This window comes from Physeter macrocephalus, chromosome 7 (genome assembly GCF_002837175.3).
Source record: "Physeter macrocephalus isolate SW-GA chromosome 7, ASM283717v5, whole genome shotgun sequence".
Taxonomy (NCBI): domain Eukaryota; kingdom Metazoa; phylum Chordata; class Mammalia; order Artiodactyla; family Physeteridae; genus Physeter; species Physeter macrocephalus.
In genome coordinates, this window is record NC_041220.1 from 60220119 (window position 1) to 60241433 (window position 21315).

A 21315-nucleotide genomic window follows, 5' to 3' on the forward strand; every position below is an offset into this window, starting at 1 on the left:
CAAAATGGTTCAGTTTTGTCTGGAGGAATACATATTTTAAATAACTAGCAAATTGACTATAAAATCAATCAATCAGATTGGGAGTTTGGGATTGACATGTACACACTGCTATATTTAAAATAGATAGGGCTTCCCTGGTGGCGCAGTGGTTGGGAGTCCGCCTGCCGATGCAGGGAACATGGGTTCGTGTCCTGGTCTGGGAGGATCCCACATGCCGCGGAGCGGCTGGGCCCGTGGGCCGTGGCCTGTGCTCCGCGGCAGGAGAGGCCACGGAGGTGAGAGGCCCGCGTACCGCAAAAAAATAAAAAAATAAAAATAATAAAATAGATAACCAACAAGAACATACTGTACAGAAAAAAACAGAAAAAAAAATCAATCAATCAACACATAATCCCAACAATTCTTCCAGTTGTTATCTTGACTCCTACTTCTAATTAAGTTAAAAGGGCATCATATTAACTATTTATAAGTTTTCTCCAAATTACATATATAGAGAAGAGTGACTTCCTCATTTCAACACAGAGCTTAGTGCAATTCAACAGTTGTTTCGTATGGCTGGTCATCCCAAAAGAGTTTTGCTTCTTTAACAAAATTATGTAATATCAAGCATAGATCTTTGTCTCTTACCTCTTTGGTCAAAATTACCAAAATAGTAATCACAAATACTATTACCACAATGGGGTCATAAAAATAGAAAATGCTATTATGCAAAGATCATACCACTTTAGTAAATGAATATTTATTAGAGCTTTCCTCAAAGAAAGTATCATAGACTACTTTTTTTTTTTAAGATTTTTTTTGATGTGGACCATTTTTAAAGTCTTTATTGAATTTGTTACAATGTTGCTTCTATTTTATGTTTATGTTATGGAGGTTTTCTGGCCTCCAGGCATGTGGGATCTTAGCTCCCCAACCAGGGATTGAACCTGTATCCCCTGTGTTAGAAGGCGAAGTCTTAACCATTGGACTGCCAGGGAAGTCCCTCATAGACTATTTTAAAAGGAACAAGAGGGAAGAGAAAAACACACAAGTTTCATAAAAACTGGAATATTAAGGAATAATTTTAATGCAATGTAATTACTTGGAGTCTAAACCCTGGATAAATTGTCTGCTTTAATCACATGGCTAGGGTTACCTGGTCTATTAATAGTTTACAGGTATGAAACAGTGTCTGCCAGAATTAATCAACTAAGGGGCAAGTTTTTGTTAATTTTCAAATGATTCTTTTGTGTATAATGGCACTTGAACTAAATGAACTGATATCAAATTTAAGAGGATTCCTGTCATTTGGGAGTAAATTTGGAAGCAATCTCTTGTTCTCTAATATCACATTATGAATTTCAAATTAATGCTTAACATTAATAACATGCTTCTGTTCATGTAAGGAACCTGTACACACCTGCAAAAGATTCACATTAATATATTCACTACTGATTTGACACTTTTCAGTTCAAAGTAAATCAGTCCATGCCTATAATACCACCATTCTAACCCTAGCACAAGAATAATACACAACACCTTATAAGAAACCTGAGTATTTCAGTATGAAAATGAACTCTAAACAGCCCGAAGTGGGCTTTAAAAAATAAAAGATGACCTCTTTTAAGCCAGGAAAGATGTAGTGAAAAATTAACTTTTTACATAATAGGTTATTCAGTAGTAACCTATTAATTATTCATTCAACAAATAATACTCACTGAAAGCCTGCTTGTTGAGCCCATTCAACCTCGAAAGAAGTATTATTCTCTTAGAAATCAAAGTTTACTATCTTCTCACAGATGTTTAATGCCGTGCCTTCAGAACTTCCTTACTGTTAATAAGTTATTTTATATTCATGTTAATTTTAAAAATCAAGCACAAACTATAAATAATCAGGGCCAATTCTAATTTTAAAAGATTCCAATAACTCAAACTATTATAACATCTTTTACATAATTGAATGAATTTGCAAGAACTTAAAGAGGAGGAAAAGGAAAAGGAAAATGGAGAAAACAGAGGAGAAAGAATAATTTTTAAAAAATTCTCCTTGATTCTAACAAAGAAAAAAAAAAACACCAGCAACAGGAAATATATAATCATTTTTTCATATTACATACCTTGGTCTCTGTGACTGGCCTTGACTTGGGGTTTCATCTACCCCTGGGAGACCACTGTTGGACTCAAATCTCTTTGACACTTCACTTTTTCTCACTAATTGTGAATGAAACAAAAACAGTACAAGTGATAAAAATATCAAGTAATCTTATTTAAAACTCAAGCATTCATCAGACAAATAAGATAATTTTTACAAATCATATTTATGTAATCAAATTAATGACATAATGTCAAAAAACTCTTTAGAGGTAAGTCATGTTATTTTGAAAACAATTATTTTCTCTACTACGAAAATGACTACACTGCTATTTGATGAAACTGCTATCAAGTTCCTATAATACTGTTAAAATGAGTAACTGGAAGTTTTTTATAATTAAAAAATTTTATATAGAATTATTCTTTTGACATCTTATATCTCAACACTACTGAAAGAGAAGAACAATCACGGTTTCTTAAGAACATTTTGCTTGTTCAGATTCCTCTCACCTTGTCTGAAATCTGATTCAGAGGAAATAATAGATGGACTTTCACTGGAGGTACTAAAGATATCACTGTGGTAAGTTTTGTATCTTCGAATTGGTTCTGAAAGGATTAAAACATAAACATGAAAAAGCAAACTCATTAGCTGTTCCACACAAATCAAATAAGGCACTAAATTTATTCTTGTGAGACTAGAACATTTTTATACATTGCTTTAAATTTAATAATGGATAGGTGGTATTCAAAAATGTGACTACAGTTTTGAGGCAGTTTGGCATGCTGGTTAAGAGCCTGGACTCCGAAGCTAGATTTGCTAGGGTTTGAACCTCAGCTCCAGTACTTACCAGGTGCATGACTTTAGGAAGGTATTTAACCTTCCTGCAACTCTTCTTCAACTGAAAAGAGGATATAATAGTAGCGTGCATCTCATAGGGTTGTTGTGAGCATTAAATGAATTAATATATGCAGAGCTCTTAGAATACAGTGTATGCTACAGAAACATCATTCTTTGCACTAGGTGCTATGAGGACGGAAAATCCAAAGACACAGTCCCAAGCTCAAATAATTTAAAATGCAGAAGTACAAAATACTTAAGAAGGGACATGTGGGGATGGGATGGGAGGCGGGGGGAGCTGTGTAGGGATGTACGGTGTGTGCTCTGTATGAGGGGGGCAGAACCCCACTAAAATCTAAATTCTACCATCTAAATGTTTCTGACTCACCCCTCTTCTCTGTACTCATGATCACTATCACAGATGGCTATTCAGCTCAAGCCTGGACTACTTCATGTGTCCTAGATTCCCCTCTCTGCAGTCTTGCTTTCTTGCTTGTCTCGTATTATAATGCACATTACAAAGAGTGAACGTTCCAGAAATGAAAATCTGAGCATAATACTGTATTTCTTAAACTTCTTCAAACTAGAGTCTTCAAGATACAGTTTAGTATCTCCTTAGCTTAGTATTCAAAGTCTTTCCATAAGCTGGTCCCTGACTACATTTATAGCAGTGGCTCTTCATATTCTCAAGTCATAGGTTCTTACTTGCTAGAATCAGATGAAAAGCATAGACCTCTCTTCTCTGCCTGCCTGCCCAAAGCACACTGAAATACACAAACATTGAAACAGAACTTTAAAAACTCAATCCAGGTAGAACCCTTGTTCCAGGGCATCACCATCCACTTCTCCAAATTTTGCACTTGTGTTACTGAATTTACAGATAACCCAAAGCATATAAACTTTTAGATTCTTTCCTGAAAGATACTTTCCCTGCTAGAAATGCCTTTCCTCCCCTTTTCTTTTGAATACTTTTTCTTTTTCCTTTAAGAGAAGCCTTAAAGGAAAAAAATCTTTCATGTCCACAAAAGCTTTCATGACCACCTAAAGGCTGAGTCAGATATTGCTTCTTGTACTTTCATATTGCCTTATGCTTAAAAAATTGTGACTCTTGCACTGCCTAATATTGATAGTTCTTTCTCTACTTGTTTGTTTCCTCTACCAAAATTATAAACTCTGACAAAAAGGATTGTGTCTTTTTCAGATATACCTCTAGTATCTAGCCAAGTGTCTGATGCATAGCAAGCACAAAATAAATATTTTCTGAGTAAATATGAATGAATGAATGAATGAAAGGATGAACATATGTGGCACACAAAGGTCACTGATGACCTTTAAGAGGACTATTTCCATTGCACAGACAGGTGAGAGACCAAATCAGACTAAATGATAGTAAATTGAGAAAATGAGTAACACTATTCTTTCAAGAAGTTTGAGGGTTTGAGAAAGAAACACGATTTAAAAAAATAAACTAAATGAGACTAGATGAGTTATTAGGGTCTTTTTGGAAGAGTGAAATGTCTGAGGATGTTTTTAGGCACTGGATAATAAATCTGTAGATTGGAGGAGATTGCAAATGATAGCGGGGAAAACTGATGGAAAAATGTGAAGGAACCAGGAGGAGGAGATGGGAAAAAACCAACACACATGGGATGGTTAATTTAGCAGGGAGGAAGAACCTTTCCTTCTTAAGAGAAAGAAATGATGAACAAAGGAAAGAGTGAAAATACAGAGGGAATTCCAAGATACTCATCAGAAATTTGCCATACTCCTGGTAATAAAAGTAAATCACTCCCTGAGAAGAGTAAAGGAATTCTGCTGTGAAGAAAGTGTTGAGCCAGCAAAAAAAAAAACATGAAAGCTTTTACGTTACAGTGAGAGTTTAGGTTAGGCTAGAATGCATGAATTTTATTGGAACCAATCAGAATGGTTTTGTGGCTTTTTCTAGGCACTAGAGAAAGCAGACCATGGGAAATACCTAGAACTGAGGAGTGATATGGATGTATGGTAGCAGATAATCAAGGTATGTGAGGGTTTCTTTTTTACTAGTTTGCAAACTTGAGGACGGGTACTTCACAAAATGAATTATTCCCTTGTGCTAGGAGGTGTTTAACAGAGATTGTTAAAAGAAAAAGAGATGAAAAAATGAATGAAATAGTTAAATGGTACCACAGAAACCAGGCTGGAAAAAAGGATGGAAATGCTCAGGGCTGGAAAAATTGGGAGCTCATGCTGAGGCAAAGGATAGGAGTAATGCTGGGAAGAGTTGAAGGATAAATGACTGGCCATGGACTTGACGGAGAGGAAGTTGTGTATTGTTCTTATAACAATGTTTACCAGGAGAAGCATGCACAATATAGAAGACTCCTACTTTGTCCAGTTTTGTATACAGTGAACATAAGTATCAAATAATACTATAATTAATAAAGAGTTTTGGAATTGAAAATCCAAGTATGTACCAGAACTTTAAAAAAAATGATTCCATTCTACCACAGGGAAGTCTCATGGTAAAATAAATGATTAAAAAAACACTCCTCTCTGGACTTCCCTGGTGCTGCAGCCTGCCAATGCAGGGGACACGGGTTTGAGCCCTGGTCCGGGAAGATTCCACATGCCACAGAGCAACTAAACCTGTGCACCACAACTACTGAGCCTGCACTCTAGAGCCCGTGAGCCACAACTACTGGCCCCGCACGCCACAACTACTGAGGCCTGCGCACCACAACTACTAAGCGCACGCGCCTAGAGCCCGTGCTTTGCAACAAGAGAAGCCACCGCAATGAGAAGCCTGTGCACTGCAGCGAAGAGTAGCCCCCGCTCGCTGCAACTAGAGAAAAGCTCAAGTGCAGCAACAAAGACCCGAGGTAGCCAAAAAAAAAAAAAAAAAAAAAAAGCAGCAGCTGGAAGTGTTTGTGTGCTTGCATGTGTGCATTTGTGTGCTTTAACCTGATTTGGAGAGAAGCCACCGCAATGAGAAGCCTGTGCACTGCAACGAAGAGTGGCCCCCGCTCGCCATGACTAAAGAAAAGCCCATGCACAGCAACAAGGAACCAACGCAGCCAAAAGTAAAAATAAAAAATAAATAAAAATGCATTAAAAAATTTCCTCTGGTTTAAGATGAACGTGATTTGAAAGGATTGTAGAAGATGTCAAACAACAGTTTTATCTAATTTATTTATTAGTTTTATCTAATTTAAATGTAATGAACATAGTTAGATGGTTATGTAAGAAGAACTGCTATTTTCAAGGGGCACCAAAGAACTTTTTGTTTTATTGTACAGAACCTCCACGCTAAAGTTTTGAGGAATTTTCCCAAGGTAACTTGACCAAATGACAAACCTGGCATTGTAACCTACAGGACAGTAAAACCAACAAGGCCAAGGGAAAGACCCAAATGTATGGAGGCAATATGGTTTTACCTCACAATGAAAAGTAGGAAGTTGCAGCAAACCTATCCAGTAGACAGAGGAGAGAACTTCAGTCACTTGGATGTTAAGCCTGCAATAACAATTTCACACCCCATATTAATTGAATTTACTGCTTCATAACTATTTCTGCAAAGTGGCTGTATGAGAGTAAATAAATTTTAATTTTAATTTCCATTCTCTGGTGGTGCTTTATAACTAACTATTCTTACATAATTTCACAGCGTCCACATTCCCTGTCTTTTGCTCACCTATGTTTTGTTTCCTTTACTCTGACAACACTAGTAAACTTTTTTCAGTCCTTGCGTTCCTCTGTAAGACAAATTAATGTAACTTTGACAAACTCTTCTTAAAAATAGAACACCAGGACTTTCCTGGTGGCACAGTAGTTGAGAATCCGCCTGCCAATGCAGGGGACATGGGTTTGAGCCCTGGTCTGGGAAGAGCCCACATGCCGTGGAGCAAATAAGCCTGTGCGCCACAACTACTGAGCCTGAGCTCTAGAGCCTGCGAGCCACAACTACTGAGCCCGTGTGCCACAACTACTGAAGCCCGCACGCCTAGAGCCCATGCTCCACAAGAAGAGAAGCCACCCGCAATGAGAAGCCCGCACACCGCAATGAAGAGTAGCCCCCGCTCGCCACAACTAGAGAAAGCCCGTGTGCAGCAATGAAGACCCAACACAGACTAAATAAACAAACAAATAAACAAATTTACACACACAAAAATATATATAACAATAAATCATCTTCCCGTGATGAACTACTGGTCTGTAAATGTTCTCAGTACCACACCCGGGGGGGAGGGAGGACATTGCCTTATGATGCTTTACCCCTTCAGAGTAATAGGGCACAAACATTCTGGAAACACAAACTAGATGACTAGCTTAGCAGGACAATTAAGGGGCAGGAAGAACTTTTCCCTTCTAAGGCTGGGGTAGGGGTGGGGTGTTTATGTTAATTAAAGTGGTAGGAATCTTTTGTGAGCTTCCTGTATTCCGGAATGCATCTTTAAAAAAAAAAAAACGTTGTTAACCATGTTCCTTTCACTTAATGGCATGGCAGATATAACCAGAGTCAAGTTCCCAGGCAATATTTACTACACAGTCATGGTTATAAAAAGGTTAGAATCAGATTAAAGTTCTCAGCCAAAATTTACTACTCAGTTGTGCTTACAAGAAAGGTTAGCCCTTATAAGCTTTCCATTTCTGAATTAAATAATAAATGTAACAGTTTCCGGAATTACTATAAAATTACATGTCCTTTACCAAGAGAATCTGCATGGGTGTATAATAGAGGCATGTTTTCCATGCTGACAGATAGAAACACTTCTTGGCTTTCTGATGACCTACACAAAAGGCACCCAGTAGACACTAACTAGATAGGTAGTAGCTTTCTTCCTCTGTTCTGGTCTGCAAAAGAAGGGTAATCCCTAATTTTCCACAAGGTGTCCTACCATTATTGACGACTTTTTTTGGAGGATCCAGACAACAGATATGTTTTCTATCTATATTTAAATGTATAGTATTAGCACTTTAGATTTGGTCCAGATCCCAGGAATGTGGTATTATCTGAGTGATTAAAAAAAACACACACAACTTTTTATTATGAAAACTTCTAAAGAGACACAAAAACAGAGAGTACAAGTCCTCACATGTACACATCTCCCCGCATCAACAAAACCTAGTGATTGTTATTTTAATTAGAAAGTGTCAGTCTTTTTTTTTTAGACAAAGAGATGCTCTTAAGTATTTATAGAATATTACAAAGTTTCCTGAATGCCAAAATTTTTGAATCATGTGCAATGGACCTATTAAGAATATTCAAATACACATTTTATAAAATATACATGTGGATACCTTCATTGAAATGTTACAACTGCAATAGCAAAATTTTAAGCTGTCACCATTACAATTGGAGAACTGAATTTATTTGCCTTTTGTGGGATAAAATTAGACTCAGTATCTAATTAGTTGGTTTGCAAATTTCTTTTCTCAGCTAGTAAATATTTAAATGAAACCTACATTGTGTAAATCAGTGTACTAGAGTTCATTTAGGATCATGAATATTCCTCATTTCACTAGATGATTTTCTTCTCTTTGACTCCCTATATGTATTTAGTTTTCAGACATGGAAAATAAAGTTGTAGTTAACAATATTAGCATAGAAATAATAACAAGTGCAAAAGAAAAAATGGGAGAATAAAATTAGCCTGAATACCTGTCACCAAAAAAGCAGTACACCAACTTGAGTGTGTGAATATATGTATGTAAAACACATAAAACACAGGAATACAGTCTCTCCAAAAAACATTTTGTAGAATAGTGGTGAGAGAATGAGAAGAATAGGGACTAGAGAATAATGGCTTAAAGAATTAACATCTGGACAGAAGTCTAGTTATAGAGATTCTGTAATCATACATACTCTGACAATTAAAGACATATTTTAATTTCTAGTATTACTTTACTATAATTAAGAGTGTACTATTTTTTTGGTCAGATTACAAGGTATAAAAATCTGACAGGGGCTTCCCTGGTGGCGCAGTGGTTGAGAGTCCGCCTGCCGATGCAGGGGACAAGGGTTCGTGCCCCGGTCTGGGAAGATCCCACATGCCGCGGAGCGGCTGGGCCCGTGAGCCATGGCCGCTGAGCCCGTGCGTTCGGAGCCTGTGCTCCGCAACGGGAGAGGCCACAGCAGTGAGAGGCCTGCGTACAGAAGAAAAAAAAAAAAAAAAATCTTGACAGGACTTCCCTGGTGGAACAGTGGTTAAGAATCTGCCTGCCAATGCAGGGGACAAGGGTTTGAGCCCTGGTCTGGGAAGATCCCACATGCCGTGAAGCAACTAAGCCCGTGCACCACAACTACTGAGCCTGTGCTCTAGAGCCTGCGAGCCACAACTACTGAGCCCCCGCATCACAACTACTGAGGCTCGCACGCCTAGAGCCCGTGCTCTGCAACAAGAGAAGCCACCTCAATGAGAAGCCCGTGCACTGCAATGAAGAGTAGCCACTGCTCGCCACAACTAGAGAAAGCCCAGGCGCAGCAATGAAGACCTAATGCAGCCCAAAAAAAAGAAAAAAAAAAATCTGACAAATATTTTATTATCCTTTAACTGTAACCTGATCCTCTAAACTGCAACTCTAACATGGTATTGACTCCACATTTATATAGCAACATTAAAAGGCAGCTTTTCAATAGGCTAGTGTTTTGTCATAAATTCTTGACAACTGAGAGTCATAATTTCCACCAACAGTTAACACACTTAACACTTTAAACATGTGAAGTTGTGGCATGTGGTCATGAACACTATACTTTTAATGGTTAGGGAATTATGAAGACTTGCATGATATTCTGAGCTTATGTAAAGCTATTTTAGATGAAACGTTCAAATCTACAATCTTCACATTAAAATGTATCTAAGCGAGTGCAAACTGTAATCTAAAAACACGTTTTACAAGTGACACATATTCAAGCTCAGACAAGTAACATGAAGGAACTGAGACTCAGGCAATTGCAACATCAGGAATTAAATAACCACTTTTAGCTTGGCATTTCTTCACCTTTAATACATGACCCAAATTACAGATAAAAGTTTCAAAGAGAAATGCACTAAAATGACGGGTTTTGTAGTTCAGAACTATAGAAAAATATTTAAAACCCTGCATTTTTATAGTTATAGGTCCTAACAAATAAAATATTTCACCCTTCAAATAAAGCAGAGAAACAAAAGTAATAACATTATGGGCTTCCCTGGTGGCGCAGTGGTTGAGAGTCCGCCTGCCGATGCAAGGGACACGGGTTCGTGCCCCGGTCCGGGAAGATCCCACATGCCGCGGAGCGGCTGGGCCCGTGAGCCTTGGCCGCTGAGCCTGCCCGTCCGGAGCCTGTGCTCCGCAACGGGAGAGGCCACAACAGTGAGAGGCCCGGGTACCGCAAAAAAAAAAAAAAAAAAAAAAAGTAATAACATTATGTATTTATGTATGAAGTGTTTTTCTCTATGCTTTCTTTTGAGGGGGTTAATTTCTGGAGATTAGAGATTGTACCTTGTTTATGATCACTAGAGTCCACTGTATTCTATATTACACCATGCTGCATGATACATGAATAGAATATATTCTAAAATCCTCTGAGAGCTAGACGTGATCAATAGAATTTTTAACCAAGAGAAACAGAACACATGCAAGTATGACTATATATAAATGAGGAAAGGTATATGGAGAAATACTCTGTGAAACATAAATTACTTTATAGATGTAAAATTTGTACAGAGTAGGAATGCAACAAGAATGAACAGTTCTCTATGATGGTCTTGTGTAATGCAGTAGCCATAAATCCGGGCCAGCTGTACCACTCTTCTAGCATCCTCCAGGATCCTTTGTTGTTATGACTTCAACTGCCCCTTCTAAAGCTTTCAAACAGTACAGAGTTCTAAAGGAAAGTGATTGCATTTGCTGTTGGTTGGTCAGGCTGTGACTGACAAGTATGTGATTTTCTCTTAGAGTTGGACAAAACAGAGGAGAAGGAGGTGGGATTTCTCCTCACTATATAGCATAATTCATCAGAGAATATTGCTGTATTCCATATCTGAAATAGCACCACTGAATATACTAAACATTTACTAAACATACTAAACATTTACTAAACATACTAAACATTACTAAACATTTAATATTAATAGCCATGTTGCAATATTCAGTTTAGATTAACAAACACTTACTATCTATTATATGTCAGGCATAGTCGTAGATACTAAGGATGTAGCCATGAATTAGACCAGGGCAAATATCTGGTGCCTACAAGAGGAGAAAAAAGCTCTTCAAAACAAATAATTTCAATGAAAAATATAGACCAACATCTGGAAGTGGGAAGATGAGAGAAAGCTTCCTGAGCTACGCAATGCCTGAAAGCTTAGACAGAGAGAGAGAGAGAGCGTGCGAGATGGGAAATGCTAAAGGGTGAGACTGGAGAGTCACAATGATGGAAAGCCTTAAATACCATAATCTAAGAAGCCTGAATTTTATCCTGCTCAGCTGATAAAAAGTTATTAAATGGCTGAAGGCAGAGAAGAAATGTATTCAAATTTGCATAGCAGGTAAACAGAGGACAAATTATAGCTCAGAAATCAATTTAGAAAGCTAGTTCTATAGTCCATGGGCAACAGAAGGAATTGAGAGACTAGAATGAAATGAAGAAATATTTTGGAGGTTAAAACTGTTGGGTCTTAAACCTTGTGATGATACTCATTACTAGTAAGATCCATTTTAAATCTTTCTTAAAACATATCGATCCATGCTTTTCAGAAGGTTTCTATACCAAAGCCAAACTGGGTCTATGTTAACTATGTATGAGTTAGATTTAAATTAGGTCCCTAATTTCTGATAAAGTACCCTCTGATTTCTGTGGACTCCAAAACTAGTATTATATTACTATGATTATAGACACTGGAAAGCTCGTTTTGATTTCACTTTTAACTTTCCTTAGCATTTAAAAATGCAACTTCATTTTTTTTACTTGGATAAATCAAAGAAGAGAAGTAAATGTCTATGATCAGTTGTTTTTAAGCTAAAGAATGACTTACTGCATACTTCTTCTCAAATGCTTTTCAAACCAATCTTTGGTTATTTTTTACTGGACTAACTGTGTGAGAATGGTTCGAAGCTGCACTCAATGGCTAGGTAATTTTAAATAAAATATTCAGTTCCTTAGTTGTACTAGCTACAATGCAAGTGCTCAATAGTCACATGTGGCTTGTAATTACAGAGCTGGACTTTGTAGATATAGGACATTTCCTCCATTGAAGTTCTATTGGACAATGCTGGTCTAAAACATAAATCTCTTTAAATTTCAGTCCTGGAAACATAGTAGGCACTTGATTCTTTCTGGTTAAGTGTTGAATCCATCTATAATAGTGTGCTCTTCAGAGCTACAAAATATATTGTATCTTAGTAGTATAATAATAAAGTCATTAATACTTAAGTACATGTGATACTTGACCAATAGCACATAAAATCCCTGCTTATTCATATTTACTTCTGTGGAAACTGATTATTTAAATTAAGTTCATGGAGTAATCCAAATAACGACTCAATCTTTTTTTTTTTTTTTTTGCGGGGGGATTGCTATTCTAAGGGAAATAAGGTAAAAATAAAAACTGAGTAGTTCATCTTTACCAGTTTTGGCTCTTAGAAAAGAAAGATAAGTTTTGAAAATATTTCTCTCTCTCCATAAAATGTCACTAGTAGCATCCTCTATGATGAACTGTAACATTTATGATTCCATCTTCTTACTCTTCTGAAATGTAACTATAAAAGTATATGTGGGCTTCCCTGGTGGCGCAGTGGTTGAGAATCTGCCTGCCAATGCAGGGGACACGGGTTCGAGCCCTGGTCTGGGAAGATCCCACATGTCACGGAGCAACTAAGCCCGTGCGCCACAACTACTGAGCCTGCGCGTCTGGAGCCTGTGGTCCGCAACAGTGAGTGGCCCCCGCTTGCCGCAACTAGAGAAAGCCCTCGCACAGAAACGAAGACCCAACACAGCCAAAAAAAAAAAAAAAAAAAAGTATATGCACTTTCAAGTTCAATGGAATGAATGTGAATGGAAATGAAACATTAAGGTGCCTTAATAATGAGAACAGGCTCACATATTTGAGTGTTTACATACTCTAGCTGCACAACAGAGTTTAAGCTGTATTCACACAACAGTCACAGAACAGCAAAAACTAGGCTAGACCAGAGGCCACAGCACTGAAAGAAAGGAAACGATACTTAAAATTTAGACATAAAGTAGATTGACTGTTGGAAGCAAAATTCTATTCATAGTCCCCACCCAGGGTGTGGAGTGCTGTTCATACTATACTCACAGTACTGGTTCCAAGTCAATCTCTCATAATCAGGAATGTGCTGCCAACCCACAGAGCAATGGATAGGGAGTGTGTGGTAACTACACCACAAACGACACGGCAACAGATACTCTCATTAGAAAACAGACAATTTCTCAGATCTTGAGATGGAGTAGAGACAGGTGGAAAAGAAAATACTGGGAACAGGGAAGAAAGGAAAAGAGTATAATAGGACAGTCCTATGCTGAGGTGAAAAGAGTGAAATGAAAGCAAAAAAAGGGAATGACATCAAATTTTAAAACTAGTTTCCGTGAGAGAAAGCTGTTATGTTCCTCCCTGCCCCTCCCCCTCACTGATTTATGAATGTAGAAAACTATTAATAATCATCATAATAATCTTATAATTTTAAAATTTCAACTATAATTTCTTTCTTGGGCTCTTTTTTATTCCTAACTTTATTTTGTTCCCAAAGAAATTAGAGCACTCAATACCAACCTCTGCTTTTTTTTTTTTTTTGCGGTACGCGGGCCTCTCACTGTTGTGGCCTCTCCCGTTGCAGAGCACAGGCTCCGGACGCGCAGGCTCAGCGGCCAAGGCTCATGGGCCCAGCCGCTCCGCGGCGTGTGGGATCTTCCCAGACTGGGGCACGAACCCGGACTCTCAACCACTGCGCCACCAGGGAAGCCCCCAACCACTGCTTTTTGATAGTTTACTCTTTTATGTCATCAGGTACAGGATAACCATCTTACAGATCCTACCGTACGTAGTAAAGCCCCATCAAAACACTATCCAAAACAAAGCAAAACAAAATCCCCACTATCTGCCACAATAGAGGATATGACACAATGGAGCTCCACCTTAACCCATATCCAGTGTGGTTTATTGAAGGAAAAACCAAATGAGCCTTTCTTTCATAATAATATCTTGTTTTACTGTATTAAAAATTATATAATTTTACTAGGAAGAGACCTAAGGGGTTTGTTTAGGTGGTTAGTTGAATGTCCAACTTCCCAGGCAGTAAAATATTTTCCCAACAATATATCTGAAATGTTTCTGGTTTCTGCTTGAAATCAGAAGGGCAGAATGGAAAAAATCTTATTCTGGGGCTTCAGAGACCTGGATTCTAAATTCAGCTCTGTTATGATTTATGAATTATGTCTTTCCTTTGGCAAACTAGTCTACTCTGGGTCTCTGAAAATGAGATGTTTGATTTAAATGATACACAAATTCCTTCCAATACCAAACTCCGTGATTTTAAAGTCTGATCTCTCCTATGCTAGTTGGCTGGTTGATGCTGTCAGCTGAGGAAATGCTATGGAGGTGATTTAGGTACAGGCTCCTTTCAAGAGGGCAGGGCCTGGGCTAAGGTAAGAGCTATACATTTGAGTTTGAAGGAGACAACTGTCTTTCCCATTGGTTCAATGAATCTCCTCATGTGCCCCAAAGAACAAACTGCAATTTAGCAATTTCTTTTCTTCTGACTGTTGTATTATCCCAGTGAACACTGTAACACATCCTTTTTTAAAAATTAAGAGGTATCATGTAGTGGGAAATTCTTAGACTGGAATGCTGAAATCTCTCATGGAAATCTACAATCTCCCATAACAATGGAAACTTTATCATTAACCAGTTATGTGATCTTGGGTACATTATTAAATCTTCACAAGCCCAAGCACATGTGCTTTAAGACCTCTTCTAATTCTAAAATTACTGATAACCAGTAGCAACTTCCAATTGTAAAGATCACAAAAACTGTACAGAGTATTAATATTTTTAAATGCTTTAGTCCACAGAAAAGGGATCTATGAAGCCTACTATTCATAAGAATTAAATCAGATAAATAGGTTTATATTATTTTCCATTCTTTTTTCTTCTTTGTGTACTAGCTGAAATCTTCATATTGGCAATCTGTACTTTGCTCGGCTAACATAAATTATCTTACCTTTAGAAAAAGACAGCACAGCATAAAACCAGTAAATTATTCAACTAAATAACTAATAAAATTATTGCTTTTGAATTCCAAACCTCAAACATTCCTTTCAAACAATGCTTTTAGTCTAAAGCAAATATAATTTATTACTACTGGCAAGTTACTATATAATAATGGAGTTTATTTAAGGTGCTATATTTCCATAATAAACCAACATTTTCAACAAGATGTTCTGTTTTCCTTAACTTGGTTATAAAATATACTCGGGGGGGAAAATGGGTAGGTTCTTTGTGGGAGCAAATGCTTTTGAAAACTCTTCAATACCAAAGAAAGATTTCAGGACAGAAATTGTCCTATATCAAATAATTGAAAGCATATTTATTTTTAAAAAGAAATCTTTTCCTTTTCTTTTATCTCTTATAGTAAACCTAAAATTTCTAAATCTGGAAATTTTATTTTTTGTAACAAGTTACCATTTTGAAAAAATAAGAGTTTACAGAGATTATATATCATCTTTGCAGATATATATATGCATATATGAAAACAAGTTAGTCTATTTGAGTTTCCATAGTACACTTACACACACATGCATGCACATGTTTCCCAAGAAGATAAAAGACTTCTATGCAAACTAGGACATAATTTGACTTAATACTCACTTTATAGGAAATCCCCATAAATCACCTATTCAATCAAAACATGTTAAACAGACCATTTATAGTAGCATAATTTAACAAATTAAAAATATTTTCAGTAAAGTTTTGATGTTTTACTATTTGACTCTCAACCAAGGTTCAAGTGTAAAAAACACTTTCCTCACTTCACTAATCCAAACTACTATTAATTTACCAAATAGTAAGTCAGATAATCTTTTGAAATGTACACCTGAAAACATTATAAATATTTTAATATTTACATGCTAAGAAAATATACCAGTCAACCTTTTAAATGTTAGAAACAGTCATCTAAATTGGTGTGTATCTTCACTACTTATATTCTGAGACAATCGTGGTTTTATCTATTTGAATCATTGAGGGATTTTTTTTTTCCACAACGGGCAGAATTTCTTTACATAAATGTCTCCATGAGGGAATGCTCATAAGAATGTCAGGCTAAATTATATTCATATGTTAGCTGTTGTGCAACACTAAATAATCATGAAATACAACTTCTGAAAGGAGAGACCTTATTTTAAGCTACAAAGTGACTGCTTTTTGCTATCACAACTCTAAAAGTTTACTTATCAGAGTTAAACGGTGAAATCATGCATAAAACAAATTTCTAAGTTTTTATTTTCTTTGAAAAATAGAAGTCTTTTTAAGTCTTTGAAAGTTTTTAGATCTAGGTTATATTCGACCATCTCATAATGCTGGCTAATGTTTTTAAAAATGCAATTATATACAAACCCATAATATTAATTAAGTGTTCAATAATTTCCTCCATAATTTCAATTTCCCCACTAATTTGCAACTCCTGAATTGAAAAAAAAGTGCAAAACTTCATTTATGAGAAGTAAAGCACAATGTGGGGTCTATTTTCAGTCCTAGAACTATACTTAAAACTTAAGTAACAGACCAAACCTTTAGCAGAGTACTGTAAAGGCAACCTATGAATCAAAAATATTCACTAGGACAGTGATCTTAAAAATGAATATGATCCTTGATTATGTTTCTACTCTCACTGAACTAGAAGCACCTTAAAGCTCCCTTTAATCACCTATGTTCCAGGGGTCTAGTAGCGGCAGTTATAAAACTTTAATTTTCAAAAATGTAGAGGATTAGGGACTTCCCTGGTGGTCCAGTGGTAAAGAATCCGCCTTCCAATGCAGGGGACACAGGTTCAACCCCTGGTCAGGGAACTAGGATCCCACATGCCACAGGGCAACTAAGCCCTCGTGCCACAACTACTGAGCTTATGCGCCTTTACTAGAGAGCCCACGTGTACAGCGCCCACACACTCTAGAACCTGCGTGCCACAACTACAGAGCCCACGTGCCCTGAAGCCTGCACACCACAACTAGAGAGAAGCCCACACACCGCAAGGAAGAGCCCGCACACCTCAACGAAGATTCTGCGTGCCGCAACTAAGACCTGATGCAGCCAAAAATAAATAAAATAAATAAATCTTTAAAAAAATGTAGACGATTAGATTGAAAACTCTTATTTTTCCCTCTCTTCTACTTATCAATACTAAAAACAGCCTCTATCTATATGTCTAGAACATAATTTTATTCTGTTCAATATATTGTGCTTTGTGTGTGAATAGGTACTTTTGAAACAGAGGTTTCCCCTGCAAATAATAACTGATAATTTATAAAGTTATTTTATGCCCCCATACTAGGATTGTAATAATTTGACTTATTAATCACTTTACATTCACTACCCAATTAATTTATTTGCGTTAAGCCCATTTTACACATAGGGTAACTTAAGACAGAGTGATTAAGCCCAGCTGCTGAACTAAGGATCACATAGCTACTGAGTGGGGTAAATAATTCAAGCCTAGGCTGTCTGACTCTAAATCTATAAACCTAAACACTATGATTTTAAAAATGTAGATTTAAAACTTCATTCCAGACCAAAGAAATTATCATCTTCAGGAGTCGTGTCCCAAAATGTGTTTTTTGAAGCTGGTGGTTTGGGAACCACTGTACTGTCACCAGTCTACGCTGCCTCCCTGGGGTTGCTGATTTTGATTAACTGCATCTCATTTCCACGAACCAGTCCTTTACAGAAGCCTCCCACAAGATAGTGCATGATAGCCGGTGCTGTGGAGGATTAAAAGAAGTAAAAAACATAGTTCCTGCCTACCTAAAATATTGAGAGACTTATATGGTGGCTGGACTGGGTGTGTTTAGTAGGGATGACTTTGTGGTAGCACTGTACTTTGATTAGGGTTTTTGTGGAAGGAAGAACAGAAACTGACAGAGAAGAAAGAGTCTAACTTGGCTACAAAGGTTTGGCAGTGGAAATAAGACTTATGGAATGGTTACTAACCCTTCTTTATTTCAAAAACACAATTTTAAATACTTCAATTCAATTCTCTCTCAAACACACACGAAATTACTAACCTTCTTCATTCATGGCTTCTCTCAGAACCTGAAGTTTCTTTTGTCTTTCTCGGATTCGGTCCAAAGCATTTGATATTGCTGAGGAGGTGGGCAATTCTCGTGTGTGAAACAATGGATCTATTTTCTGAGGGCCAAAGATATCCAAGGCTATGCTTCCATCTGAGTATCTTGCCTCCTTTTTCCTAGGAGTAGTTGAAGTCCGTACTGTTACCGCCTCAGGCAGACAGTGTTGGTGTCTGTCAGTCTCCCCAGAAGAGATGTCTCTGTCACCTGTGCAAAGCAAGTCCATGGATGAAGCCCAAATCTTCTTCTTGGGAAGTGCATCAATGCCAGGGATAGCTTTTTTTTCTGGGCCACTAGTTTTGAACTGGTAAGGGGAGCAAGAACTTTCAGAATCTTCATGTCCAGAATTATTATCTGATGAAATGTCCTTGAAATAATCTTCTTCATATTGTGTGTCTCTGATGGACAGAAATCCCATAGATTTACTAAGCCCTTTGTTAAGAAAGGTCTGATGAGAGAACGGAGACTTGTATGTATCTAGTACATCAGAAGTAGAGCTTCTTCCTGGAATGATAAGAATCTATCATGTATGCACAGAATTTTTAGAAAATAACTGGAATGTAACCTTATATTGACAATGAAAGTGGTGGCAATTTCCTAATTTTCTGAATGGAGGAAGAGAGATGAAATGGGATGGTGGTGATGATAAGGGAAGTGGAAAGAGATGCTATGTTTGTATAACTTTTCATAGTCCAATGTTTCTTACCTAATGATAATAATATATTGAACTTACTTCTTAAAGTAGCATTATTTTATATTCAAAGATGAATGATTTGGTTTTAAAAAATAGAGAAGAGTTTCTGATACTAACCAGTTTGGTAGAATATTAATTATTCATGAAACGATTTGGGGTAATAATAGAATATATAGTATACTCCTTTAACTTCTAAAGATATAATTCAAATAGGTATTATTTCAATATAAAGCCCTACCATTTTCTGGTCATTTAAATAAACATGTTCAAAGAAGAAACAAAGAATTCTTGCTATATTCTGGATGGAAAAAAGATTGTAGTATTTAGAATTCTTAAGTATCAAAGTTTTATTATGATTAGGTATGTTTTCAGAAAATTTGATTATGTTTGAAATCCAGACAACTTGACTGTGTTTAAATTATGTAAGAAACAATTTTTCCACGGCAGACCATCATGTACTGAAATAGTTTTTCCTCTCAAACACAATGTATCAATATTTGTCAACTAGAAGAAATTACCCATTCTATTTATGCTTTAGTCTTTGATGTAGTTAAAACCAGCATGCCATTCTAATTTTCTTTTTAAGGCAGCAGTCTAAATGCATTGAGGCGCAGCAAAAATGTCCAACCAGAAATTTTTTTAATTCATAGATTCAACAACAACAAAAATCACACATATATATGGCTCCACTATTAAAAAGAGAAATGTAGAAAAATATAGTTACTAACCCAATAGCCCATAAACACTGAAGATTTCCTGCGTGACCTTCTGTGATCCCTCTTTGATAACCTATTTGCTATGGATACAATGTAAAATGATGACTAAAACCTTCCTGATAATAATAAATTGCTTATTAACTCATTTGAAGAAGTCAATTGCTTCTTCAGGGTAACAACTCTAAGCTCTAATTCCCTGACCACAAATTTTACCTTAATAATCATAGAAAAGTAAATTAATTTCAGAATGGCAACACATAATTGCTTGAAAATTAGATTCAAATGTTTTCTTGGACCTCATCTTCCCCCTGAACATGGATCCACTCAAGTGCAAATAAGGATAACATTGCCTATTTGGGGCACATCATCTATAGCAGCGGTCCCCAACCTTTTTGGCACCAGGGACTGGTTTCACGGAAGACAATTTTTCCACATACTGGGGGAGGGGGATGATGGTTCAGGGGGTAATGTGAGCGCTGGGGAGCAAAGGGGAGTGGCACATGAAGCTTTGCTTGCTCGCCCACAACTCACCTCCTGCTGTGCAGCCCAGTTCCTAACAGGCCATGGACCGGTACCTGTCCGTGGCCCCGGGGGTTGGGGACCCCTGATGTACAGAATACTGGGAAATATACCACACCACATCTAGACACATAGATTGCCACAGACTTTAGATTCTAATATAAAATAATTTTAAATTGATAAATATGTCTATCTTACAGTATTTCAGTGGTGAATTACATTCTTAAACCACATATTGACTCATTAATTTAAAATAATATTAAATATAAAGGACAAAGACACTCTTAAAAATTGATAGAATACGATAGATAAAAAATAAGAATTGAAAGGATTTACAGATCATAGAATCACAGATGAACTCAACAATTTGCCTTCTTTTACTATCTTGACTGCCAACAAGTAGTCAAAACTTGGAGGAAATCAAACAAGTGGGTATTTTGGCAGCACCATAAATTCACGGTCAACTACTTCAGACACTCAACATCATGTGCTAAGAGTAAGTTCACTCACTTTCCACAACTGATTCATTTTTCCTCATTCTTCAAATTTCCCACCTTAACTCTCATCTCTCTTTATCTGATGAGCTGGTCTCATATTCCACCAAGAAAACAGTTGTCAGAAGACAACTCATTTTTCGATGACTAATTCTACATATCCACCCATGTCTGCAATCTTTTCCCTACTGTCTCAAAGGATGAAATTTCTTACCAAAGGCCAATTCTCGATATGTTTTCAATTCCCCCCTCCTCTTAGTTTATCAAAGATTTTATTTCTTTGGTTAACTTCTGCCCTCTCTGCTTCCATCTTCGTTATCCCCCATTTCTACTGAGTCATTCCCATTAGTACACAAAACATGCTCTAATATCTCTATAACAAAACCAAACTAAATAAAACCTCTCCCCTATTACCACATTTCCCCTCTAGCTACTGCTGTCTCCAATTTCTCACTTCCCATTCATTATTCTACCCACTTTAGTCAACTTCCCATTCCTCTACACCTTGGCAACTCTCATCATGTACCACTGATGATATCCATATTACAAATCCAATGGACACTTCTGCATCCATATCTTACCTACCTCTCTGCAACAACTAATAGTGATGACAATCCCTTAACGAATCACTTTCCTCTCTGTACAAGCTTGGTTTCTTC

At 37.0% G+C, this 21315-nt stretch overlaps 1 protein-coding gene across 2 annotated transcripts in view; it reads right to left on the bottom strand.

Annotated features, from left to right (window-relative positions):
- The window catches only part of PTPN13 (protein tyrosine phosphatase non-receptor type 13), a 220118-nt gene that overhangs the window by 103078 nt on the left and 95725 nt on the right, over window positions 1–21315 (bottom strand). For both annotated transcript variants that reach the window (XM_007115680.4, XM_007115673.4), the window contains exons 7-9: window positions 18171–18737; window positions 2581–2676; window positions 2097–2190 (exon numbers count right to left, since the gene is read on the bottom strand). In XM_007115680.4, coding sequence (XP_007115742.2) covers window positions 2097–2190; window positions 2581–2676; window positions 18171–18737 — 757 coding nt within the window. The remainder of the gene's footprint in view (window positions 1–2096; window positions 2191–2580; window positions 2677–18170; window positions 18738–21315) is intronic.